The sequence below is a fragment of the Phoxinus phoxinus genome (genome assembly GCF_949152265.1).
Source record: "Phoxinus phoxinus genome assembly, chromosome: 1".
NCBI classification, from domain to species: domain Eukaryota; kingdom Metazoa; phylum Chordata; class Actinopteri; order Cypriniformes; family Leuciscidae; genus Phoxinus; species Phoxinus phoxinus.
In genome coordinates, this window is record NC_136876.1 from 14,553,593 (window position 1) to 14,575,996 (window position 22,404).

Below are 22,404 nucleotides of genomic sequence, written 5' to 3' on the forward strand. Positions count from 1 at the left end.
TTTATTCAGGCGTTTTTCAATCCAACTTAAGCTGGAAAACGTTTGACTTCTTCAGTGCGCATGTTTTAAGTAGCCTATGCATTATTTAACTGACAATACTGAAAATCTGCAGCTCTGCATAAGAATGGCTCGGGTCCAAGTAACACTGCGGTGGGCAATACCTTAAATAGGCAGCAGCATTGTTCAGATTCACCAGAAGAAACCAAATCTATAAGCGTTGAATGACGCACCACACGACACCACCCATCCACCCTCAGCCTCAGCATATAAAAAGCACTGCGGGAAGCGCGTACTGTATAACTCGCTGCACCGAGAGCACAGAACCAGCCGTTCTGGATGATACCAGCAAGGAGCATGGAGGTGAACACAACTGATAAAGCTCTTCTTTCAGTTGCTGGCACCGCGACGCTCTCCTGTTGCAGCTATCATTCCGAAGGCACCGCAACAGTTGAAAAGCATTTGCAGTGCGCGTCGCACTGGAGACATCCAGGGGTGGTGCGCTCCTCCAGCACTGGGAAGCGACCCTCGTCCTCTGAACGCAAACCACGGAGATCTCTGGACCCCTTCTCCGCTTCCCAGCTCCATAAAACAAAGCATTTGAGATATGAGAGTAAAAACGACGATCTGGTCAGCGTGAAACCCAGTCATTACAGGCGCATAGTTGTGCTCGGCGCGCCGCGAGTGGGAAAAACAGCGGTTATACGCCGTTTCCTCGGCGATGACGGATTCAAGGAACATTATGAGCCTACGACTGAAGACTTTCACAGCAAACTGTTCCACATCCGAGGAGAGAGATACCAGCTAGATATCCTGGACGCGTCCAAAGAGAGAGACTTCCCTGCCAAGCGAAGACTGACTATATTGACCGGTCAGTATATATAGCCTATGTACCGTTTTTTATTCGATTAACAATATCTATGATTTACTAAATTCTAATTTCTTGTTATGTCCTCAACAGGTGACATATTCCTGCTGGTGTTCAGCGTGGCTGACCGAGAGTCTTTCACTGAGGTCTGCTCTTTACGCGAGGAGATCGTCACGGCCAAATCCAAGCTGACCAAGTCCAAAGAAAACAGACAGCTTCCGATCATAATCTGTGGCAATAAAACTGACTTAAACTCCTCGAGAGCCGTGCGACACTCAGATGTCTGCCGGTTTCTCGGGGAGGACAGCGTCTCTTTTGAGGTGTCTGCTAAAGACTCCACCAACCTGGAGGAGATGTTCGAAGCCCTGGCGGTGCTGGGAGGGCTCCCCACCGAAACCAGACCCTCTCTCCATCGAGACATCTCCATTCACACGTATCAAGCGCTGAGCAGCAGAAAGAGAAACAAAAGAGCCGTGAATGAGCCGTGTGGGGCGTTGCAGCCGCTCGCGCGCAGACCGAGTTTCAGTAGCGATCTGCGGCGCGTGATGGGGCCGAGCACCCCTAAAAGAAGTACACCTATTGAGAGGTGCCAAATACAGTAAAAGAGTAACTCTATAGGGACTCTGTTTCAAACCTATGAATAATAATTATTCAGCTACGTAAGAATTATTATATTCTATAAGTCCCTGGCTGGACCAGAGGACAGATTTCAAAGTATTTGTGCAATGTCTTTAAAACCCCTGCAGGAAAAGCAGGCTTAAGATGGTTTTATTGGTCTAAACTGGTCATTAGCTGGTGTAAACCAACTGGAAGATCAGCAACAAACCAGCTTAACTGTTAAAAATAAAGGTTCTTTATTGGAATCTGTGGTTCTGTTATTTTAAGAACTGTTCTTTGGGGAACCAAAAAATGGTTATTCTATGGCATTGCTGCTAAAATGCTCTTGTAAACTTTTTAAGACTGAATGTATACAACCACGCAGTATAGTGTGGTAACCAATTACCTGGCTTAAATAGTCATTTCTAGTCAATTTAACAAACAAAATGGGTTTTGCCGCATTAGTTAATGTATTTACATTGATTCAGTGCTGTTAAATAATATTTTGACTTATAGTATATGAATAAAAACCATGTCACCAATTTTACAGTGCAGTTCTTGACAAGTTTGGACCAGTTTCAAAACGCAGATACTGACGCATTTTTTTTTCCAACTGGGAAATGTTGTATACGGGAGCAGTATGCATGTTTTCTTTATATTGAATGTATATTACCTCACATTTGTTTGCACGTTTCTTACTTCAGACAACAATGAAAGACGCAGTCACGCGCTGTTGTTATTTTTTCTTGAAAATGAATAAATCTTCATTACCTCAAAATTGTTTTCACTTTGTCATGTATAACAGACAACAATAAAATTGTCCTTAATAAATAACGTGTCGTGTTTTCCCTCATTATGCGTGAGTGTGTTCAGGGTCATTGCAAACAATGTAGGCCTATCCGCTAAAATGTTACTTTTCAGCAAATCGGGTATGACAAACGAGAGAACGTAACACCACTTCAGTAATATTCATGAGTCATAACACTGTACATATTTATAACGTGTACCCCACCTCACCTCCCTTTTGCAGCAGCATCTACGGGTCTACTTTTAGAACAAACCTCAAAATATGTCCATTTATGGATGGAGAACGAGAAGAAAGTTGTAGGCGTTGAAGCCTTACTTCTCATCGTCTGCAGTGGCTTGAGTCATCATCGTTGTGCTGGCGTAAAATTCTCTCGCATTAGTAAGAAAATGCGCCCACGCGTTCAAATGTGTGAATCCCTGGCAATACAATCACGCTTTGCATAATAGACGTTACACAACACGATGCAGAAAGAAATGAAATTCCGTTGGACTTTGAATATTCATGAATGCAGACAGTGATTAATATGCCTTGCAAAGAAATGACAACCTGCATCAATAATAAGACAAAGAAGCATATAGACGTTTTAGCGCATCCGGATATTTGCATAATGATCTGTATGCAGAAGGCGCTCGGTCAGCACCATGGACAGCGGACTGTTAGTTCTAGGGGGTTCTGTCTTTGTTTGTGTTGTTATAAATAGCCTACTTTATTTGGGTCACGACTCACGCTAGTTGTTGTCCATCTCTTATGTTATATGTCCCTTGAATCCTAAACATTTATATAGGGACCGTTGATACGATAATGTCTCAACTACATTGATGCAATATATTTTAATTGGGTTTCTACATGAAATAAGTTAGGGAGCAACAAGAATAATTCATGATTCTTCAGTGACCTTCTCCGACTGAGCATGTGGGTGGTTTGCAGAGGAGTAACTTTAAATGGCAGATGCAATATGAAATCATTTCTATGCATGTCGAATCAAATACCAATAAAAATGATAAAGCCCCCAGGATACAATCACTTCAGATTTCATAGATCAGACAAGCAATCAAGTTCGTTTCACAGATTCCTGAATTATATAATATGTTAAGTGTAAAAAATGCAGAATACAGCATGCATGTGACAGGTAGAGTGTTTTTAATATATTCTCCAGCTTGGTTCATTGGAATGAACTTTTCCATCGTAATGGTTGTGTACTACCTCTCAAATGTGAAGAAACGCATGCCACTGGCGCAGCGCCTTGACATTGAGCACACCCGTGCGGCGCAAATACTGAGGCGCGTTTAATAGGTTCTAGAGACTTTATAAAAAGCATGTTTAAGTGTGTTCATGTTCTGTGGGTCGTAAAGGCCTATTGGCATTTTATTTCCTGACGCTTTTCCTGGTAAGTCGCCTGGATTATTGCTCTCCAATCATGGTTTAATTTTGTGTGTGTGTAGGTGTGTGTGTGTGTGTGTGTGTGTGTGTTGTGTGTGTTGTGTGTGTAGGTGTGTGTGTGTGTGTGTGTGTGTGTGTGTGTAGGCGAGCACAGTTAGCAAAAAGCCGACTGTACAGTATTTCATCTAGGAGGTAAGAAGTGTATTGTGTAATATATAAAGATCACATCATCCTGACTTTTTACTTTACGCACCCCAAACCCCCTTAAAAAATTACACAGAATTTTTATCCAGAAATTAAAAGCATGTTCACGTTGAAGAGGTGCATTCAAGTCATGTATGCAATGCTTTTTAAATCTTCTGTATAAATTAATAGATAGGAGGGGGAAAAAAACGTGTCACGTCATTGACCAACGATACATCTTCAAGAGTAAACTTCTTCAATCATGGATGCATTGGTTTCATGTTTACCTTATTACCATTATCTCTGTCTCATGTTTCTCCGATATAAACGGTCATCTGTCTCTGTGAAAGTCTGTGTTGCTGCTGATGTACAGAAACCCTGCTTTGGAAAAACGTCTCTAATTCTAGCAGCATTGTGGGTAAGATGCTGTCCAGTAACGCTAATCCTTCCCAGGAACACCGCAAACCCCTAAAACATAAAGGTGAGCATCAGGGGGGGAATTAATGTGTAAGTGAAAATGTACTATCACACTTGGGTTACTTTAAAAGCAAAACAATTTTGAAGCCATAAGCATTACCTGTCATTGAGTATTAGAAGCCCGCCTGCTTGCAATTCCTGAACGTTTTCTGACATCCCAAAAATGTGTTGGAGGTCAGCTTCTGGGCTGAATAACTCCCAGTGCTACACCAAAAAAGATTAAATGCATTGGTCAGTTCACCCTTTTCACATAAAAAAAAAAAAAAAAGCATTAGTATTTCAACCTACCACATATTACTACATATTAACATGTTGTATAAATCATGTATTTTTTTTAAAAGCGAAACATAATTGGTTGGAAATGTGACCTGAACTATGCTGTGTTAAGAAGCGGTCCATTTTACCTGCTGGGTGATTCCTTCATTCATACGCAGACCCATGACCAAAACCTCCTCCAGCCTGCAGACACAATCATGATCCGATTCAATAACTCGGCAACAGATTGTGCGATTGCTTGCACAGCTACTTGTGTGTGGACTACATGTAAGATACACTTACAGGCCACGGTGGTCGAGCTGTATCCGACGGCGTGTCCCGTGACCGTGACGCTGAACCTCTTGTATCCAAACATCTGGCCCTAAAGTCTGGGTTCGTGCTTCCCTCTGAGCTCCTCCCACTGCACGCGGCACAAAGCGCCCATGAGCCCCTAACAGATCATGAGACAATATTGAGTGTTTTTGTAAGATCAGTCTATTTTATATATATATATATCCTATATATAGTCTTCTGCTCACTAAGGTTGCATTTGTGAAAATACAGTACAATTTAAAATAACTATTTTAATATATTTAAAAATGTTATTTATTCCTGTGATCATCATTACTCCAGTCTTCAGTGTCACATGATCCGTCAGAATTCATTCTAATATGATGTTTGGTGCTCAAGAAACATTTATTATTATCATCAACATTATTATTATTATTATTAACAATGTTGAAAACTGGTTGTGCTGCTTAACATTGATGTGGAAATGGCGATACTTTTTACAGGATTATTTCATAAATGGAACGTTCAATAAACCACATTCATTTGCATTTCTTAAATGTATTACATTTATTAAAGCATATATTAAATAGAAATCTAAACGTATTCACGGTCATTTTTGATCAATCTAATGCATTCTTGACGAATAAAAGTATTAATTTCTCTCTTTTTTTTATCTTACCACAAAAGTTTGAATGGTATCAATGATTCCACGAAAACGTTAAGTAACTGTTTTTAACATTGATAATAATAATTAGTGTTTCCAGAGCATCAAATCATCATATCAAAATGATTGGTGTTTTCCTGTTGCGTTCATATGTAAATTGCGCGAGCTTGTTTTGTCCATTATATCCAAAGATCTGAAAAAGATCTGAGGAACAACCCTCCCCTCGAAGAAATCAGGACAGAAGTGGTTGAAAGTGGACAAAAGAGACGGATTAAAACACCTGGGGCCTCATTTATAAAACTGCGCGTAGGATCCTTACTAAAAGTGTACGTGCGCCCGAAAGCCAAAAATGGCGTACGCAAAAAAATATTCAGACTTATAAAACCGTGCGTATGCCAGAACCTGCGCAGAATTCACTTTATAAATCCCACTCAGTGGAAGATTGTGCGCACATGCGTCTCCTCCCCGAAATAACCATATATGCTTACAACGCCTCGTTTTACTATGCATATCCTGTAATGTACAAGACATTAGGAAAATTTTAAATACGGATGTGCCGTCACATTAATACAAATAATTTAGTAGCCTATCCATGCCCTGTTTTTGAAAAAATAAATCAAATAGTGTAAAATACATTTCAGAGAAAGTTTTTCTCAATATTTTCCACTGACCAAATAGTATTTTTAATTGATTTATATTTTTAATGGAAACAGATCGACCTTGTTGTGCATTATATTTGCACAATCTGCTATTATCATAATAAGCAAACATTAAAACACAGCATGCCAAAGGAAAAGTGTTCAAAAGCATTGCATCCACAACAAATATCGATAGGCTATTTATATATATATTTGAACTTTTCAGTAAATTTCATGTAGCTAGTTTAAGTGTTTAACTCCATTAATGAGAATGTCATATTTAATCTGAATGTTTATATCAGAAGTAAAAAATAGTTAAAATCATTATTTTATTTAAACTGTTATTGTGAACACGCACTGTAGCCTATTTATGATTAGGACTCATAATGAAGATTTACAGTTTTACTTCATCTGCCGTTAGATATGCGTCAGTTTCACTAACGCGCTCGCTGGCGCGGACATTTAAGGTGTGGATATTTGCTTCAAGTCATAGGCTTGGTGAGTCAAATTATATTCTATTTCGATTTTCTGTCTAAAAGTGACCAAAAAGACATTTAACTCCAGCTCACCATCGGTGTCGCCAATTCCCTTTGTCTCCAGAATGTGCGTACGCACGGCTCAAAGTTTGCTTAAAGGTGCGCAGATTCTTTTTATAAAAAGTTTGTTTTTTATAGATCACAACCTTTGCGTGGGAACTGGCGTACGTACGTTTCCAGCCCCGTTTTGTGCGTACGCACGCTTTATAAATGAGACCCCAGGTGTCTACTTGTGATCCGATCAACCAAAGCACATCTTAATACCAGCTGTAAACAGGGGCATAGAGTTCCATGACTGAACTAGATATTAGAAATATTTTTTTTTCATTAGAAATGTCTTTACTGTCACTTTTGATCAATTTTAAGCATCCCTGCTAAAAAAAAAAAAGAATTAATTTCTTTCAAAACATTCTTGCTGACCCCAAATGTTTGAAGAGTAGTACATGTGCATGAATGTACCTGGGCCTACACCGATGTACTGACGTCCCCTCCAGTACCCGATATTGTGTTCACTGACAGCGTTCTACAACGGGTACATAATCAATAAACCAAGATTACACTTAACCATTTCAAATAATTAAAATAATATAGCATTTATTCATTGAGCAGGCACTTTTATCTAAAGCAAATGACAGTGCATGCCTGAGAATCAAACACATGACCTTTGTGTTGCTAGTGCGACTTCTTATTTTGATACTTTTTACAGCGTATAGGTTTAAGAACATAATGAATTATAACTTACATTTTTACCAAAGTTGGACACCTCATACTGGCAGAACCCAGCCTTCTCTAAGACTCTGCGTGCTGATTTGTACATGTCAGCAGTGACATCGTCGCCAGGCACGCTTAGTTCCCCGGTTTCAACCTGTTTAAAAAGCAGGGTCCCCCTTTCCACAGTCAGCTGATACAGTGAAACATGATCGTCACAAACCGGCAGCAATTTCTCCAGCTCACTCTCCCATGACTTTGCGCTTTGACCTGGGAGAGCAAACATGACATCTACAGACACACGTCCCGGGCAGAGCGTCCTGGCCTCTGACACTGTCCGGAGAGCATGCTGGGAGTTGTGATCCCTCCCTAGTGTCCTCAGGTGATCATCATTCAGTGACTGTGGAAGACAGCATTAGATCTACGGAGACTCTATGTAAGTTACATACCATCTGACGGATTGTGGCATGTGTGTAAGCAGCGTACCTGAACTCCAATAGAGAACCGGTTAACTCCTGCTAACATGAAGTCCTTCAGACTAGCTTTTCCGGCAGGTGTGGGATTCACTTCCAGAGTGACCTCTGCATCATCTGAGAGGTGGGCGTTTTTGGAAACAGTCTCCAAGACAGCAGCGATCGTGGAGGGCTGAGCCAAGCTAGGTGTTCCTCCTCCAAAAAACACTGAGCTGATCCTTGGGAACAGTACGGCACAAATTAAAGGGATAGTTCACCCAAAAATTAAAGGGGACCTATTATGCCCCTTTTTTTTACAAGATGTCATATAAGGTGTCCCCAGAATGTGTCTGTGAAGATTCAGCTCAAAATACCCAACATCTTTTATTGTACCATTTTTTTAAAGAAGAAGGAAAAACATGTTTTTTGTGCATGTGCCTTTAAATGCAAATGAGCGTTCCAGAAGAGGGCGGAGCCTTTACAGCTTAATTGTGCCTAGGATCATAGATATTAGGGCTGTAACGATCGCGATTAATCGAAATCCAAAATAAAAGTTTGTGTTTACATAATATATGTGTGTGTATTGAGTATAATTATTTTGTCTATAATACACACACATGCATGTATATATTTGAGAAATATTTGCATTTATATACTGCATATATATTTTTATATGATTTATATTACATATAAATAGAACTATTTATATATAAATAACACATTTTTATTAAATATATACATGCATGTGTGTGTATTTATATAGACAAAATAATTATACACAATACACACACATATATTATGTAAACACAAACTTTTATTTTGGATTTCGATTAATCGCGATTAATCGTTACAGCCCTAATAGATATACATAATAAAGGCTAGATGTCCTACGACGGAGTCTCTAACGTCATCAAGCCATCTTGTCACAGGCAAGCTTTCTGGCGGGCTCTGATGTAAGGTGAGTGATCTGCACGAACACAAATACTCTTATCTCGCTGAAATCTTGACGGATTTACAAACGGTTTGGTTTCTTACAAACGTTATTAACGTGGCTATAATTCTGGATGCTTGAACATGCTGAAATATTATAATTATTCATAAGTATGCAGTGTCATAACTACTACATCTCTGACGTTTATAACAAACCAACCCGTTTGAAAATCAGTAGAAAATTGAGCAAGTTATGGTTATTTAAAAAGTACATGCACCATTAAAACACAATGGTACGAGTGAGCGAGCTGACTGTGACAAGATGGCCGCCAGGTGCGGACGTCGACCTCCATTGACCAGCAGCACGGACGAGACATCTAGCTTTTATTTATATCGATGCCTGGGATACCCTGCCAAAAACTAAAACGTTTGGTTTGGATTGTCATCTCTATCGCAGTCACTCTCACGTGACATTGCAGTTCTTCATCGTAAATGAAAGTTTATTATCTGCATGCGTTTTAAAACAATCTAAACATCTGATATATGGTTTTCTGAGTGAGCGCACACATCCGAAGAACGCACACAGAGAGCTGGATGTCAGACAGAGCATTAAATTAAGTAGTGAGTAAATTGTGCCGTCTGCCAGAAGCTAGTTATTTTAGTCACTAAAGTTTTAAATATGGATATTTTTCTTACACGAACGCATTGCTTCACTTCAGAAGACCTTTATTAACCCCCCAGATGTCGAGCACTTTAATCACAGATGGATGCGCTTTGATGGACTTCCAAAAAATTCACTTCCATTACAAAGCTTACAGAGCCAGGACATTTTTTATATAACGTTACGTCTGAAAAAAGATTGTCATATCATATACACCTAGGATGATTAGTGGGTGAGTAAAACATGGGCTAATTTTCACTTTTGGGTGAACGATCTCTTTAAAGCAAAAGCAGCGTAATAATACAGTACCTCCTACTACTATATATATGCTGTTAATATGAATCAAACAACAACAGAAAAACAGAAAATCGACTCACTGCTCTTATCGAATAACTTTAATAAGAATACATTTCTAACTGAATGCTGCTGTTAAATGTTCCGGCGAGGAGATAAACATGGCCCACATTATTCAAAATATCTTATTTTGTGTCCAACAGAAGAAAGAAACTCATACAGGTTTAGAATTTGATGGCAGAATTTTGTTTTTATTTTATTTTTTGGATGAGCTGTCCCTTTAAATGGGTCACAAAAGCACTCTTAAGACATTTCATTGCAAATAACATGCAATTATGTATATTCTTTGAAAAGGACATTATTTTCAATTATAAGTTCACCTTTTATAAGTGTGCTAATGTGTACTTTTTTCTAGAGGTAGGTATCTCTGTACTGACCGGGAGACTTGACTGAGTTGCAATAAGGTTTGTGTCTCTTTCTGCAGACATTCTGTCATGACCGCATGGTTTTGGCTCCGGGGAATATACTTGTTGAAGTTGCAGTAGGAGCATTTTTTCAGGCAATATGGCCACTGTAGAAAAGGAGAAATACAGACAGATAGGCTACATTTCACTTCTTTACATTTTGCCAGTGACTGGCTTTGACAGGCAGAGTTATACACTCACATGGACATAAAGTGACGCTTCATCTGAGTGAGGAGGAGGCAGCCTGTGAGTAGCGCTAGATCTCAACAGTACAGACCAACCGAGCCCTGTTCCCAAACACTGCAGAGCGTGATGTTGTCTGAGGAAAGCTCGTCTCGACATACTGTACTAGTCAAGTTATGCTTCCATGTGTGCTGCTTACTTCTGCCATTTTTCTACACGGCGCTATTTCCCTGCAACACACAGTGCGTGCGTCACAAACACAGATATACATAATAAAGGCCTTTATTATGTATATCTATGGTCACAAAACTCAACTTCTGGCTTTTGCATAGACGGGCTTTTGTTTGTTTTGTGTTAAGGTGTTGATATTAAAGATAGTAATAATACGTTTTTCAGATGCCTGATTCATTGCCCTGCAACACCTCGAAATAAATACTTTTGGAAATGACCATTTTGGAAATATTAATTGGAGATTGATATGGACTTATAATAACAAATACTGTATCAATAATAAAGTTTATGAAATGTACTTTAAAATTATAAATAAAATTGTATCCAGTTCCTAAAAAGATATAAAAAATTACCTTTCTGAATCCTGTTAATTTTGTAAAAAGGATACTGAAACTATTTTGCATCTTAAAAAATTACAATTATTAAATGATTTGAATGTATGTATGTTAAATTATTTTGGATTGATGTGGAATATTTATTTAATATGTTAAGTGGAATTAAAATTTACATAGAGAAAATAGATGTTATTTTTTATTATGTCAAAAAAGTTATAGACAAGAGTTACATTTTTATGTTGAATCTTATTATATTATTGGTAGGGTAAAACAAAATGTAAATGGTCTGAAAGGATACCATTTTAATGTGTGAATCGATTTTTTATATATATCTTTGATATGAATGTTACCTTTAATGTTATTCATGTCTTGCTATATGGAATCATTTAGAGCATTATATGTGAAACATTTGTATCTATTGTATCATTACATGTATAATTTTGGGGCAAAAAAAAATTTATTTTGTGTTTTAAAGTATAGCACTGTATTATTATGAGGTGATGTTTTTGTTATTTCCTTACATATATTTTTTATATTTTCATTTTTATTTAGTTTTCCATCTGTAATCAAAGTACAACTGCATGCCACATATTAAAATCAATCAAACCGTTGAAAAAAAAAAAGTAGAAAAGAAAAGAAGCATGGCCCAATGTCGCGGCTCAACATCATCCACTACAGTTATTTGCACCATTTTGGCAGAAAATGCAGCAATTGTTTTAAATAAATCACTTCGAGACCAAATTACTAAACCTCTATAAAAAATGTTTTTTTTATTGCCTTTTGTTTTGTGCCATCCAGGCCTTCTGTAGTTATGTTCAGTTGTAGAGGATATGTTGATCAATACACATTGATATTATTAGTAGGTCATACAAAATATAAAGGAACATGAACACTTTGTGTCAGACACCCAGTATCATAATCTTTAAAAGGACATGCAATTAAAAAACACAGAGAGGACTACAAACCATTTACAGCCCAGCCAAACAAACAAACAAACAAACAAACACACAAACAAACAAACAATATTTATAGTTTTGTAGGATATAATTGCTATTTCATAGTGTTGGTGTAAATAATTTATCAACTATTAAACCAAACACGTGACCAATCAACTTGTGCCCTATAGCTGATTGGTGTTTGTTAATTTATATATATTTTGGTATACTGTTGTCAGTGTGAAAAAAAAATTTGTTGTTCAAAAAGGACAGACCAGTTAGTGTTTAAGGTTATAAGATACATGCATTTCATACAATACAAAAATCTTTAACCAGCATAATTCATATATAAACAAAATGTATTTTCTGTCAGTCAAAACTGTGATTCCTATGCCATGATGCAACTCATGCCGTCAAAATCGAAGTCATGTGTTTGTGTGGGGTGGGGTGGGGTGGGGTGTTTTGGGCAAGTGCATGAGTGAATTCAATTCCCCATGTCTCCAGGCCTTATTCCATCCAGTAGAGCTTGTCCATTATCAACAGAGATGAGAAAACTAATGTAATGTGGCATCTGACTAATATTATTTTTAAAAACTAAGAAAGAATCTCTTTGCATCAAGAACAACAAAAACATACCATCAAATACAATAAAACAAAGCAGCCTCTGGAAACATGCCTAAAAGAGCAGGTAAGTTGGAAATTACTTCACAACATGCAGCGGCTAAGTGTGCTTAACTGTATATATAACAGTACTTGCAGGTTATGTAATATTATTTAAAGAGTGTGTACATTCATGTCTATGTTTCTTAATGCAATTAAGTACACATTTGTGTAACTGTGTAAAAATGTTAAATTTAAAATCATTTGTTAGCATTTTTTCATGCTTTAGAAAAGTGCACTTATTTTGATGTGTTGATTAACATACTAAAGCACATTAAAAATACTTGATTATAATTTTAACTGTAGCGTTTTTGTTTGATATTACATTTTAAGTTAATATATTTTAAATATACTAATTTGCAATTTATGTATAATACACATACAAATATTCAATAAAATTACATGAAAGTATATTTTAGTTTGCCTACCATAAATGCTTGTCAGTATAAGTATAACTTTAACCATATTTCAAAGACAATAGACGTAATTATGAAATTACATATAAAGATGTAGGCCTACAAGTCAGTGGGTTCAACTAACTGCATTTAATTGTAAATAACACGCAATTAATTATTAATTGGAAAACATTGAATAATTAATCATTTTATTTAAAGTATATTATTTCTGTAATAAGTTATGCTTTTAAGAGTATGTTAATGTTTACTTTTTTCACAAGGGTATTTCTGACTCTAAATTCATCTCTAGATAAGTATGAATTTTGAACACATATTTAAAATGTTCTTATTTAATCAAGAAGTCTAATTTACAACTAGTGTTACATTATTGCAAAATATACATGTATAACAAAACAAAAAATCTAATTTAAAATGTATTATTAAAATATATTCAATTGGTAACATCACTGTAAAATAATATAAGGTACATTTTAATCTTAAAGGAATAGTTTACAATATATAAATACTGTCATTTACTCATACTCATATATTGTTCCAAATCTGAATTATTTTCTTTCTTCTTTGGAACACAAAATGAGATGTTTCATGCTGCTCCACACCTCGAAAAAGTTTAAAAAAAGGACAATAAAAAGACACATAAGAGCCAGTGTGTGCTGCAGTCTTCTGATGTCATATACAGTTATTTTGGTTTAATAAAATAATCACAGAAATGTACAGAAAATATTCCCCTCAACTGCAGCTCTCTAATGTCATTCTGCATATTTGAACTGGAGTGTTGTGTACTGTTACTGCCAAACAGTTGGAGTCAAACCATTTTTTAAATATGTCTCTGGGGGTGTCAGGCGTTGCAGGAGTAAATCCAAAAGAAGAAATGCACGACGCAGAATGAACAATAAACACAGAATTGAATAATCCAGGAAGGACGATACAAAAACACAACAAACATAACTTCAACACGAGACAAACAACAGAGGAGAACATAGGACTTAATACACAGAGGATGATGATTGATTAACAGAATGAAGAACAGGTGAGGATTAATTAATTAATAAAAACAGCGGAGCCTTCTTGACAAGTGTGCGAGGTGGAGTCAGGGTGCCAGAGGACTAAGGTAGAGCCAGTGTGACTGAGGACGGAGCCGAAGGAGTGGAGGGACGAAGCGCATCTGAAGACCTGCAAGTCTGTGGCGCAGGCAGAGCGACATCTGCCAAGACGGAGCTGGAGGGATGCGGGAGCACTGTGGTGCAGCAAGGACGATGGTCTCTGGTGGAGCGAGGAGCCAAGGCGGGCCGCCAGGTCGACAGGCCAGGTGAAATTACGGGATCAACAGGCAAATACCCAAGGCTCCGAAGGAGCTGAAGAACATCAGGGGAGGAGCAGAAGGACATCAGGGAAGGAGCAGAAGGACATCAGGGAAGGAGCGAAAGGACATAAGGGAAGGAGCGAAAGGACATCAGGGAAGGAGCAGAAGGACATAAGGGAAGGAGCAAAAGGACATCAGGGAAGGAGCAGAAGGACATCAGGGAAGGAGCAGAAGGACATAAGGGAAGGAGCGAAAGGACATAAGGGAAGGAGCGAAAGGACATCAGGGAAGGAGCAGAAGGACATCAGGGAAGGAGCAGAAGGACATAAGGGAAGGAGCGAAAGGACATCAGGGAAGGAGCGAAAGGACATCAGGGAAGGAGCAGAAGGACATCAGGGAAGGAGCGAAAGGACATCAGGGAAGGAGCGAAAGGACATCAGGGAAGGAGCAGAAGGACATCAGGGAAGGAGCGAAAGGACATCAGGGAAGGAGCAGAAGGACATAAGGGAAGGAGCAAAAGGACATCAGGGAAGGAGCAGAAGGACATCAGGGAAGGAGCAGAAGGACATAAGGGAAGGAGCGAAAGGACATAAGGGAAGGAGCGAAAGGACATCAGGGAAGGAGCAGAAGGACATAAGGGAAGGAGCAAAAGGACATCAGGGAAGGAGCAGAAGGACATCAGGGAAGGAGCAGAAGGACATAAGGGAAGGAGCGAAAGGACATCAGGGAAGGAGCAGAAGGACATCAGGGAAGGAGCAGAAGGACATAAGGGAAGGAGCGAAAGGACATCAGGGAAGGAGCGAAAGGACATCAGGGAAGGAGCAGAAGGACATCAGGGAAGGAGCAGAAGGACATAAGGGAAGGAGCGAAAGGACATCAGGGAAGGAGCGAAAGGACATCAGGGAAGGAGCAGAAGGACATCAGGGAAGGAGCGAAAGGACATCAGGGAAGGAGCAGAAGGACATAAGGGAAGGAGCAAAAGGACATCAGGGAAGGAGCAGAAGGACATCAGGGAAGGAGCAGAAGGACATAAGGGAAGGAGCGAAAGGACATAAGGGAAGGAGTGAAAGGACATCAGGGAAGGAGCAGAAGGATATAAGGGAAGGAGCAAAAGGACATCAGGGAAGGAGCAGAAGGACATCAGGGAAGGAGCAGAAGGACATAAGGGAAGGAGCGAAAGGACATAAGGGAAGGAGCGAAAGGACATCAGGGAAGGAGCATAAGGACATCAGGGAAGTAGCAAAAGGACATCAGGGAAGGAGCAGAAGGACATAAGGGAAGGAGCAAAAGGACATCAGGGAAGGAGCAGAAGGACATAAAGGCAAGGAGCAGAAGGACATAAGGGAAGGAGCAGAAGGACATCAGGGAAGGTGCAGAAGTACATCAGGGAAGGAGCAGAAGGACATAAGGGAAGGAGCGAAAGGACATCAGGGAAGGAGCAGAAGGACATAAGGGAAGGAGCAAAAGGACATCAGGGAAGGAGCAGAAGGACATCAGGGAAGGAGCAGAAGGACATAAGGGAAGGAGCGAAAGGACATAAGGGAAGGAGCGAAAGGACATCAGGGAAGGAGCAGAAGGATATAAGGGAAGAAGCAAAAGGACATCAGGGAAGGAGCAGAAGGACATCAGGGAAGGAGCAGAAGGACATAAGGGAAGGAGCGAAAGGACATAAGGGAAGGAGCGAAAGGACATCAGGGAAGGAGCATAAGGACATCAGGGAAGTAGCAAAAGGACATCAGGGAAGGAGCAGAAGGACATAAGGGAAGGAGCAAAAGGACATCAGGGAAGGAGCAGAAGGACATAAAGGGAAGGAGCAGAAGGACATAAGGGAAGGAGCAGAAGGACATCAGGGAAGGTGCAGAAGTACATCAGGGAAGGAGCAGAAGGACATAAGGGAAGGAGCGAAAGGACATCAGGGAAGGAGCAGAAGGACATAAAGGGAAGGAGCAGAAGGACATAAGGGAAGGAGCAGAAGGACATAAGGGAAGGAGCAGAAGGACATAAGGGAAGGAGCAGAAGGACATCAGGGAAGGAGCAGAAGGACATAAGGGAAGGAGCAGAAGGACATCAGGGAAGGAGCAGAAGGACATAAGGGAAGGAGCAAAAGGACATCAGGGAAGGAGCGAAAGGACATCAGGGAAGGAGCAGAAGGACATAAGGGAAGGAGCAGAAGGACATAAGGGAAGGAGCAAAAGGACATCAGGGAAGGATTAAAAGGACATCAGGGAAGGAGCAGAAGGACATCAGGGAAGGAGCAGAAGGACATCAGGGAAGGAGCAGAAGGACATAAGGGAAGGAGCAGAAGGACATCAGGGAAGGAGCAGAAGGACATCAGGGAAGGAGCAGAAGGACATCAGGGAAGGAGCAGAAGGACATCAGGGAAGGAGCAGAAGGACATCAGGGAAGGAGCAGAAGGACATCAGGGAAGGAGCAGAAGGACATCAGGGAAGGAGCAGAAGGACATCAGGGAAGGAGCAGAAGGACATCAGGGAAGGAGCAAAAGGACATAAGGGAAGGAGCAGAAGGACATCAGGGAAGGAGCAGAAGGACATAAGGGAAGGAGCAGAAAGACATAAGGGAAGGAGCAAAAGGACATCAGGGAAGGAGCAGAAGGACATCAGGGAAGGAGCAGAAGGACATCAGGGAAGGAGCAAAAGGACATCAGGGAAGGAGCAGAAGGACATAAGGGAAAGAGCAGAAGGACATCAGGGAAGGAGCAGAAGGACATCAGGGAAGGAGCAGAAGGACATAAGGGAAGGAGCGAAAGGACATCAGGGAAGGAGCAGAAGGACATAAAGGGAAGGAGCAGAAGGACATAAAGGGAAGGAGCAGAAGGACATAAAGGGAAGGAGCAGAAGGACATCAGGGAAGGAGCAGAAGGACATCAGGGAAGGAGCAGAAGGACATCAGGGAAGGAGCAGAAGGACATCAGGGAAGGAGCAAAAGGACATCAGGGAAGGAGCAGAAGGACATAAGGGAAGGAGCAGAAGGACATAAAGGGAAGGAGCAGAAGGACATCAGGGAAGGAGCAGAAGGACATCAGGGAAGGAGCAAAAGGACATCAGGGAAGGAGCAGAAGGACATCAGGGAAGGAGCAAAAGGACATCAGGGAAGGAGCAGAAGGACATAAGGGAAGGAGCAGAAGGACATAAAGGGAAGGAGCAGAAGGACATCAGGGAAGGAGCAGAAGGACATCAGGGAAGGAGCAAAAGGACATCAGGGAAGGAGCAGAAGGACATCAGGGAAGGAGCAAAAGGACATCAGGGAAGGAGCAGAAGGACATCAGGGAAGGAGCAAAAGGACATAAGGGAAGGAGCAGAAGGACATCAGGGAAGGAGCAGAAAGACATAAGGGAAGGATTAAAAGGACATCAGGGAAGGAGCAGAAGGACATCAGGGAAGGAGCAGAAGGACATAAGGGAAGGAGCAAAAGGACATCAGGGAAGGAGCAGAAGGACATAAAGGGAAGGAGCAGAAGGACATCAGGGAAGGAGCAGAAGGACATCAGGGAAGGAGCAGAAGGACATCAGGGAAGGAGCAGAAGCACATCAGGGAAGGAGCAGAAGGACATCAGGGAAGGAGCAAAAGGACATCAGGGAAGGAGCAAAAGAACATTAGGGAAGGAGCAAAAGGACATCAGGGAAGGAGTAAAAGGACATCAGGGAAGGAGCAAAAGGACATCAGGGAAGGAGCAGAAGGACATCAGGGAAAGAGCAAAAGGACATCAGGGAAGGAGCAAAAGGACATCAGGGAAGGAGCAAAAGGACATCAGGGAAGGAGCAGAAGGACATCAAGGAAGGAGCAGAAGGACATCAGGGAAGGAGCAAAAGGACATAAGGGAAGGAGCAGAAGGACATCAGGGAAGGAGCAGAAGGACATAAGGGAAGGAGCAAAAGGACATCAGGGAAGGAGGAAAATGACATCAGGGAAGGAGCAGAAGGACATAAGGGAAGGCAATACAGCCAAGGTGGGCAGAGGAACTGGCTGACTTTGGAAGAGGAGGTGGGAGAGGGAGGCTGGCTGGGATCTCTGGAGACACAGGAGTCTTGGAGCTGGGCGGGACCAGTGGTGACAGGAGACTTCAGAGATAATCCTCTTCCATATCCTCATACAAATTTACAGAGGCAAGCTGCAAATCACTTTCAGCAGCGGAAGTGTGGGCGTGGCTTTCCTCCACCCCCTCCTACTCCGCTAGCACTCCCACTAGGACGGACTGTGTTGCCGGCTCACATACCTTGTTAGTCTTCTCAAAACAGTGACAATGACAAAAAAACTAAACAAGCCAATTAAACTGAACATGTTATTTCAGTGAATTACATTCAGTGAATAATGACTTCAATTTCAGCCTGACTTGAGAAGAAAGAAGACTTGGAATATAGCACACAAGAGATATGGACAGTCTTTTATGGTGTTTGCGTCCATCTCGACATGGTGTTTTTGAGTTCCACTGAAAAAATAATAATACAGCAAATGTGTTTGAGACAATATTGGCGCTTTTCCACTGCATGGTACGGTACGGCGCGGTTCGATACGGGCACGCGAACCGAGCCGTGCTGTGCCGAGCCGTACTGAGCCGTACTGAGCCGTACCATGCAGTGAAAAAGCAAAGTGAGCCGAACCATGCCGAGCCGTACTGAGCCGTGCAGTGGAAAAGCACCATATGAGGGTGTGTTAATAATGACACCAATTTTATTTTCAACTATTGACTGTTTTTTTTTTCTTTCTCCTAGGGTTTGGTGATGTGGAACTAAGGATATTGGTTATCGGGAGCAGTGGTACATCTCAGTTCCTTCTCACAAACTTCATTTTGGGAAGGGAGGAGTTCTCCGAGAATGTTTATAGCATTACAAGCAGCCAGAAAAACGTGGGAGAGTTTATAGGAAGACGGGTTGCAGTAGTCAACGGACCGAACATGTACAACAAAGACCTGTCCAAGACCAAAATGAGGAAAGAGCTGAGAAGATCAATGTGTTTGTCGTGTCCCGGACCTCATGCCGTACTCATCGTATTCGACCTGGAGAAGATCTCCCCTAATGACATGAAGACTCCCAAGCTGGTTACGGATAAATTTGGGGAGAATGTTCTGAATTACACAATGGTCCTCTTGGTTTACGATGGGCATCTGAGAGGCAGAGAGCTGAACGACAAGGTCATGCGAACCGACTGGCACCTGCGGGAGCTTGTGGAGCAGTGCAACGGCCGCTATCATGTCTTCAGTAAGAACTGGAGGAACCACACCGGAAACAGGGAGCTCCTACATAAGATCGAGCGGATGCTGCAGGCAATGGGTGGACACCATTACATTAACCGATCTTACAAGAGGGCTGAGGACAGCATCAGAACCGAGGAGAGAAAGCTACGCAAGAAGAAAAACTCTGAGATCAAGAGGACGTGCCGAGAACTGGAGGAGCAGTTTCGGGGGGATGAGCTGCGCTGGCAGATGGACAACTACAATGCGAGAATCGGGGCAGAAATCAGGGACAAGGCCGAACTGCAGAATAGCCGGCTCAGGACTACACTGGCTGTGGGGCTAGGACTGGGGTTTGTAGCTGGAGCAGCCATGGGAATGATCGTGGGCTCTGTGGAAGGGCCGGCAGGAATGGTAGTGGGAGGGGCAGTGGGAGGGGTTGTGGGCGGGGCATCGGGGGCCGCTGCACAGCTGGCCATTCAACACTTGGATGACAGAGTGGGATCACAAACAGCCAACTTTAATGCAGCTTTTATTAACCGCTTCTTTCGGGCACCTCCAGTCTGAATACAGAAAGTTTTGTGTGTGTTTTTTTTCCTTTTTCTTTGAAGTGTGTCTGGAACTGCAAAAATAATCCCTGCATCTAAATATGCCTACTTCCTTACTGTATAGTATGCCGATAAAAGTATGTGAGATGTGCAGTATGTCCGAATTCATAGTATTCATAAATCATAGGTGAAAAGTATTACGTAAGCAGAGATTCTGAAGTGCGTATCTGATGGTTACTTTACTATCCCATGACGAGTTGTGAATAGAGTGCAACGGCCGGATTCAGGAAGTAAAAGCTCCGTTTATTTTCACCATAGGGAAATTTATTTTTAACAATAACTTTTAAAACTTTAATGACAGATTTGTTGTGACCTTTAGAGGTTGTTAATTGGTGGTATAATCATTTCTTGAAGCCACCTGTTCACATTATTTCAGCTTTTTTTTAGAATAATTGTTTTTAACAGCAGAATTCGTGGTGAGAGAAAATTCCACCAATCAGAGTCGCGGCGGCAAGCAAATCGCACAAAAATGTTTGCAGGGAACACCCACTAACCCAGTAAATGTCAGTAAATGATAATCGACCTGAGTCCCATTTAGGTGTCAGGCCTTGATATTCCTTTTTCTTCCTTGGTGTTTTAACGCAGTTGGCATCCAAAAAGTTGCATTACTGCCAAAAGCCTTGATATTCTTCTTCTTCTTCTTCTTCTTGTTTTAATTGCGATTAACTCCTTAGGAGCATTATCACTACCTACTGTACTGAAGTGCCAATTAACATGATTGATGAGTCTGAAATTTAACCTCATGACCAGAGACCCCCACCCAACAAAAATACAATAGTGGTCAGTCAATAGTTCAGGGTGGAGTGCCCTCTGGTGGCTATCAAGGGCACTCAGCTGGTGATCTTGACTGACAACACCTCTGGATACGTAGTAACAGTGCACATTCTTCTCTAATTTAATAGAATATTTTTAATTACATATGTTATTAAAAAAAAATACTGTAAATTTGAATTGGTCAATTGTAGTATTATTCTAGATTGTATTTTGTGGACTGTCCTCCTTTTGCTTCGCTTTTTGCTGATGATTATGTTGTCCAACACTTTTCTGATTTTAATAAAGCTATTCATTGCATTGCTGTGTGTTTCAAGGCAGTAGTATATATGTGTAAGGCAGTATTTTGAATGAATATTTTGAATCGAATTTTTAAAGTTTTATAAACAAAGTAGTAGGGTATTTTATGGAGTTTTCTTTGTGTCTTTATTATTCAATCAAACATACTGAAAAGATTTAGACCTGCAAAAAAGACCACAGAAAGGAGAGCAAAATTTGTGCATTTGTGATGAAACGTGTTCGAAATGAACAAAGAAAAATAAAGGTTTTCAAAGATTTACATGCACTGCAAATACTTTTGTTTAGAGTTGGGGTACTCGAACTCGGACTCGGACTCGAGTCCGGTCTCGAGTCCAATTTTGAATGGACTCGGACTTGTCACGCACTCGAATGAATTTGTACTCGGACTTGACACGGACTCGGGACATTTTAGACTCGGAAAAATGTCCGAGTCCAGTCGAGTCCGGGCACTGGATGACACAAAACGAAATTTTGTGAATTTTTTTTATTTAAAAACGAAACGAAACAACGTTGTTTCAGCGTTGAGCATTGTAGCCAATCACAGTTAAGTGCATAAAATCAGTGGCAAATCAGAGGCGTTTTAGAGTCCGCATGCCAATAATTCGCTCAAAATGTATGTTTAGAATCAGCACAAGCTTTATCCTTTCGCAAATCCCCTCATAAACAACAAAGTCTCTCTAGACACAATATAAATAAGATATTCACTGTGCAGTGCGGACAACTTCAGTCAGTGTTTATGACGAGAGTTTTAGGGAGAGTGCCGAACGCGGTAAGTGATGGCTTAAAGGGAGCGCTGTTGACAATCTAAATAGTTTTGTTTTTCATACTTCTAGAGGACCAGTGGTTACATTCACACTGTAAATTATAAATAGTGATAACTGCATTTAAATGTGGGATTGAATCCACTTAATTTTTGTCCTTTGAGTCATGAAATTGCGATGATTTGACACATAGCAACATAAGAACGTGATAACCATAGCAACATTTTGGCGTCTAATAATGTTATCATTTTTGTTGCATTTATACTTTAGTCATAAGTTTACATACTCCTTGCAGAATCTCCAAAATGTTATTTTTATATGTTTTTTAATAAGACGGATCATACACATTGTTTCTATTTAGTACTGCCCTGAAAAAGCTTTTTCACATAACAGATGTTTAATAGCCTAAATAAAATACAAACACAAAATAAAGACAAATTACATAGGCTCGATTTTAATATTGTGTCATTACCTGAATGATCCATAACTTTTTTTTTTTTTTTTTTTTTTA

General features: G+C 40.6%; 3 protein-coding genes across 3 annotated transcripts; 2 read left to right on the forward strand and 1 right to left on the reverse strand.

Moving 5' to 3' along the window:
• Positions 1-336: 336 nt before the first annotated feature.
• On the forward strand, positions 337-1,467 carry rasd2a (RASD family member 2a; the record flags this gene model as incomplete). Its single annotated transcript, XM_079614169.1, has 2 exons — positions 337-868; positions 959-1,467. 2 exons carry the CDS (start codon positions 337-339, stop codon positions 1,465-1,467), a joined length of 1,041 nt encoding a protein of 346 aa, XP_079470295.1.
• Positions 1,468-3,073: 1,606 nt separating this feature from the next.
• rsad1 (radical S-adenosyl methionine domain containing 1) lies at positions 3,074-10,685 on the reverse strand. The gene is made up of 9 exons (XM_079620284.1): positions 10,405-10,685; positions 10,177-10,310; positions 7,889-8,093; positions 7,437-7,802; positions 7,154-7,217; positions 4,869-5,016; positions 4,715-4,769; positions 4,411-4,514; positions 3,074-4,301 (listed from the first exon to the last, which is right to left on the reverse strand). The coding sequence occupies exons 1-9, from the start codon at positions 10,543-10,545 to the stop codon at positions 4,142-4,144; spliced, it is 1,377 nt and encodes a 458-aa protein (XP_079476410.1). The 5' UTR covers positions 10,546-10,685; the 3' UTR covers positions 3,074-4,141.
• Positions 10,686-12,408: 1,723 nt separating this feature from the next.
• Positions 12,409-20,820, forward strand: LOC307009659 (GTPase IMAP family member 7). Its single transcript, XM_079633577.1, has 2 exons — positions 12,409-12,575; positions 18,996-20,820. The coding sequence occupies exons 1-2, from the start codon at positions 12,560-12,562 to the stop codon at positions 20,018-20,020; spliced, it is 1,041 nt and encodes a 346-aa protein (XP_079489703.1). The 5' UTR covers positions 12,409-12,559; the 3' UTR covers positions 20,021-20,820.
• Positions 20,821-22,404: the final 1,584 nt, after the last annotated feature.

Coding starts and splice junctions, on each gene's coding strand:
- rsad1 (XM_079620284.1), bottom strand. CDS start 10,545: ATGTCGAGACGAGCTTTCCTCAGACAACATCACGCTCTGCAGTGTTTG. Junction 8,094..10,176: donor CAACTCAGTCAAGTCTCCCG/GTCAGTACAGAG, acceptor ACTGTTCCCAAG/GATCAGCTCAGTGTTTTTTG. Junction 5,017..7,153: donor GTACATCGGTGTAGGCCCAG/GTACATTCATGC, acceptor ATGATCTGTTAG/GGGCTCATGGGCGCTTTGTG.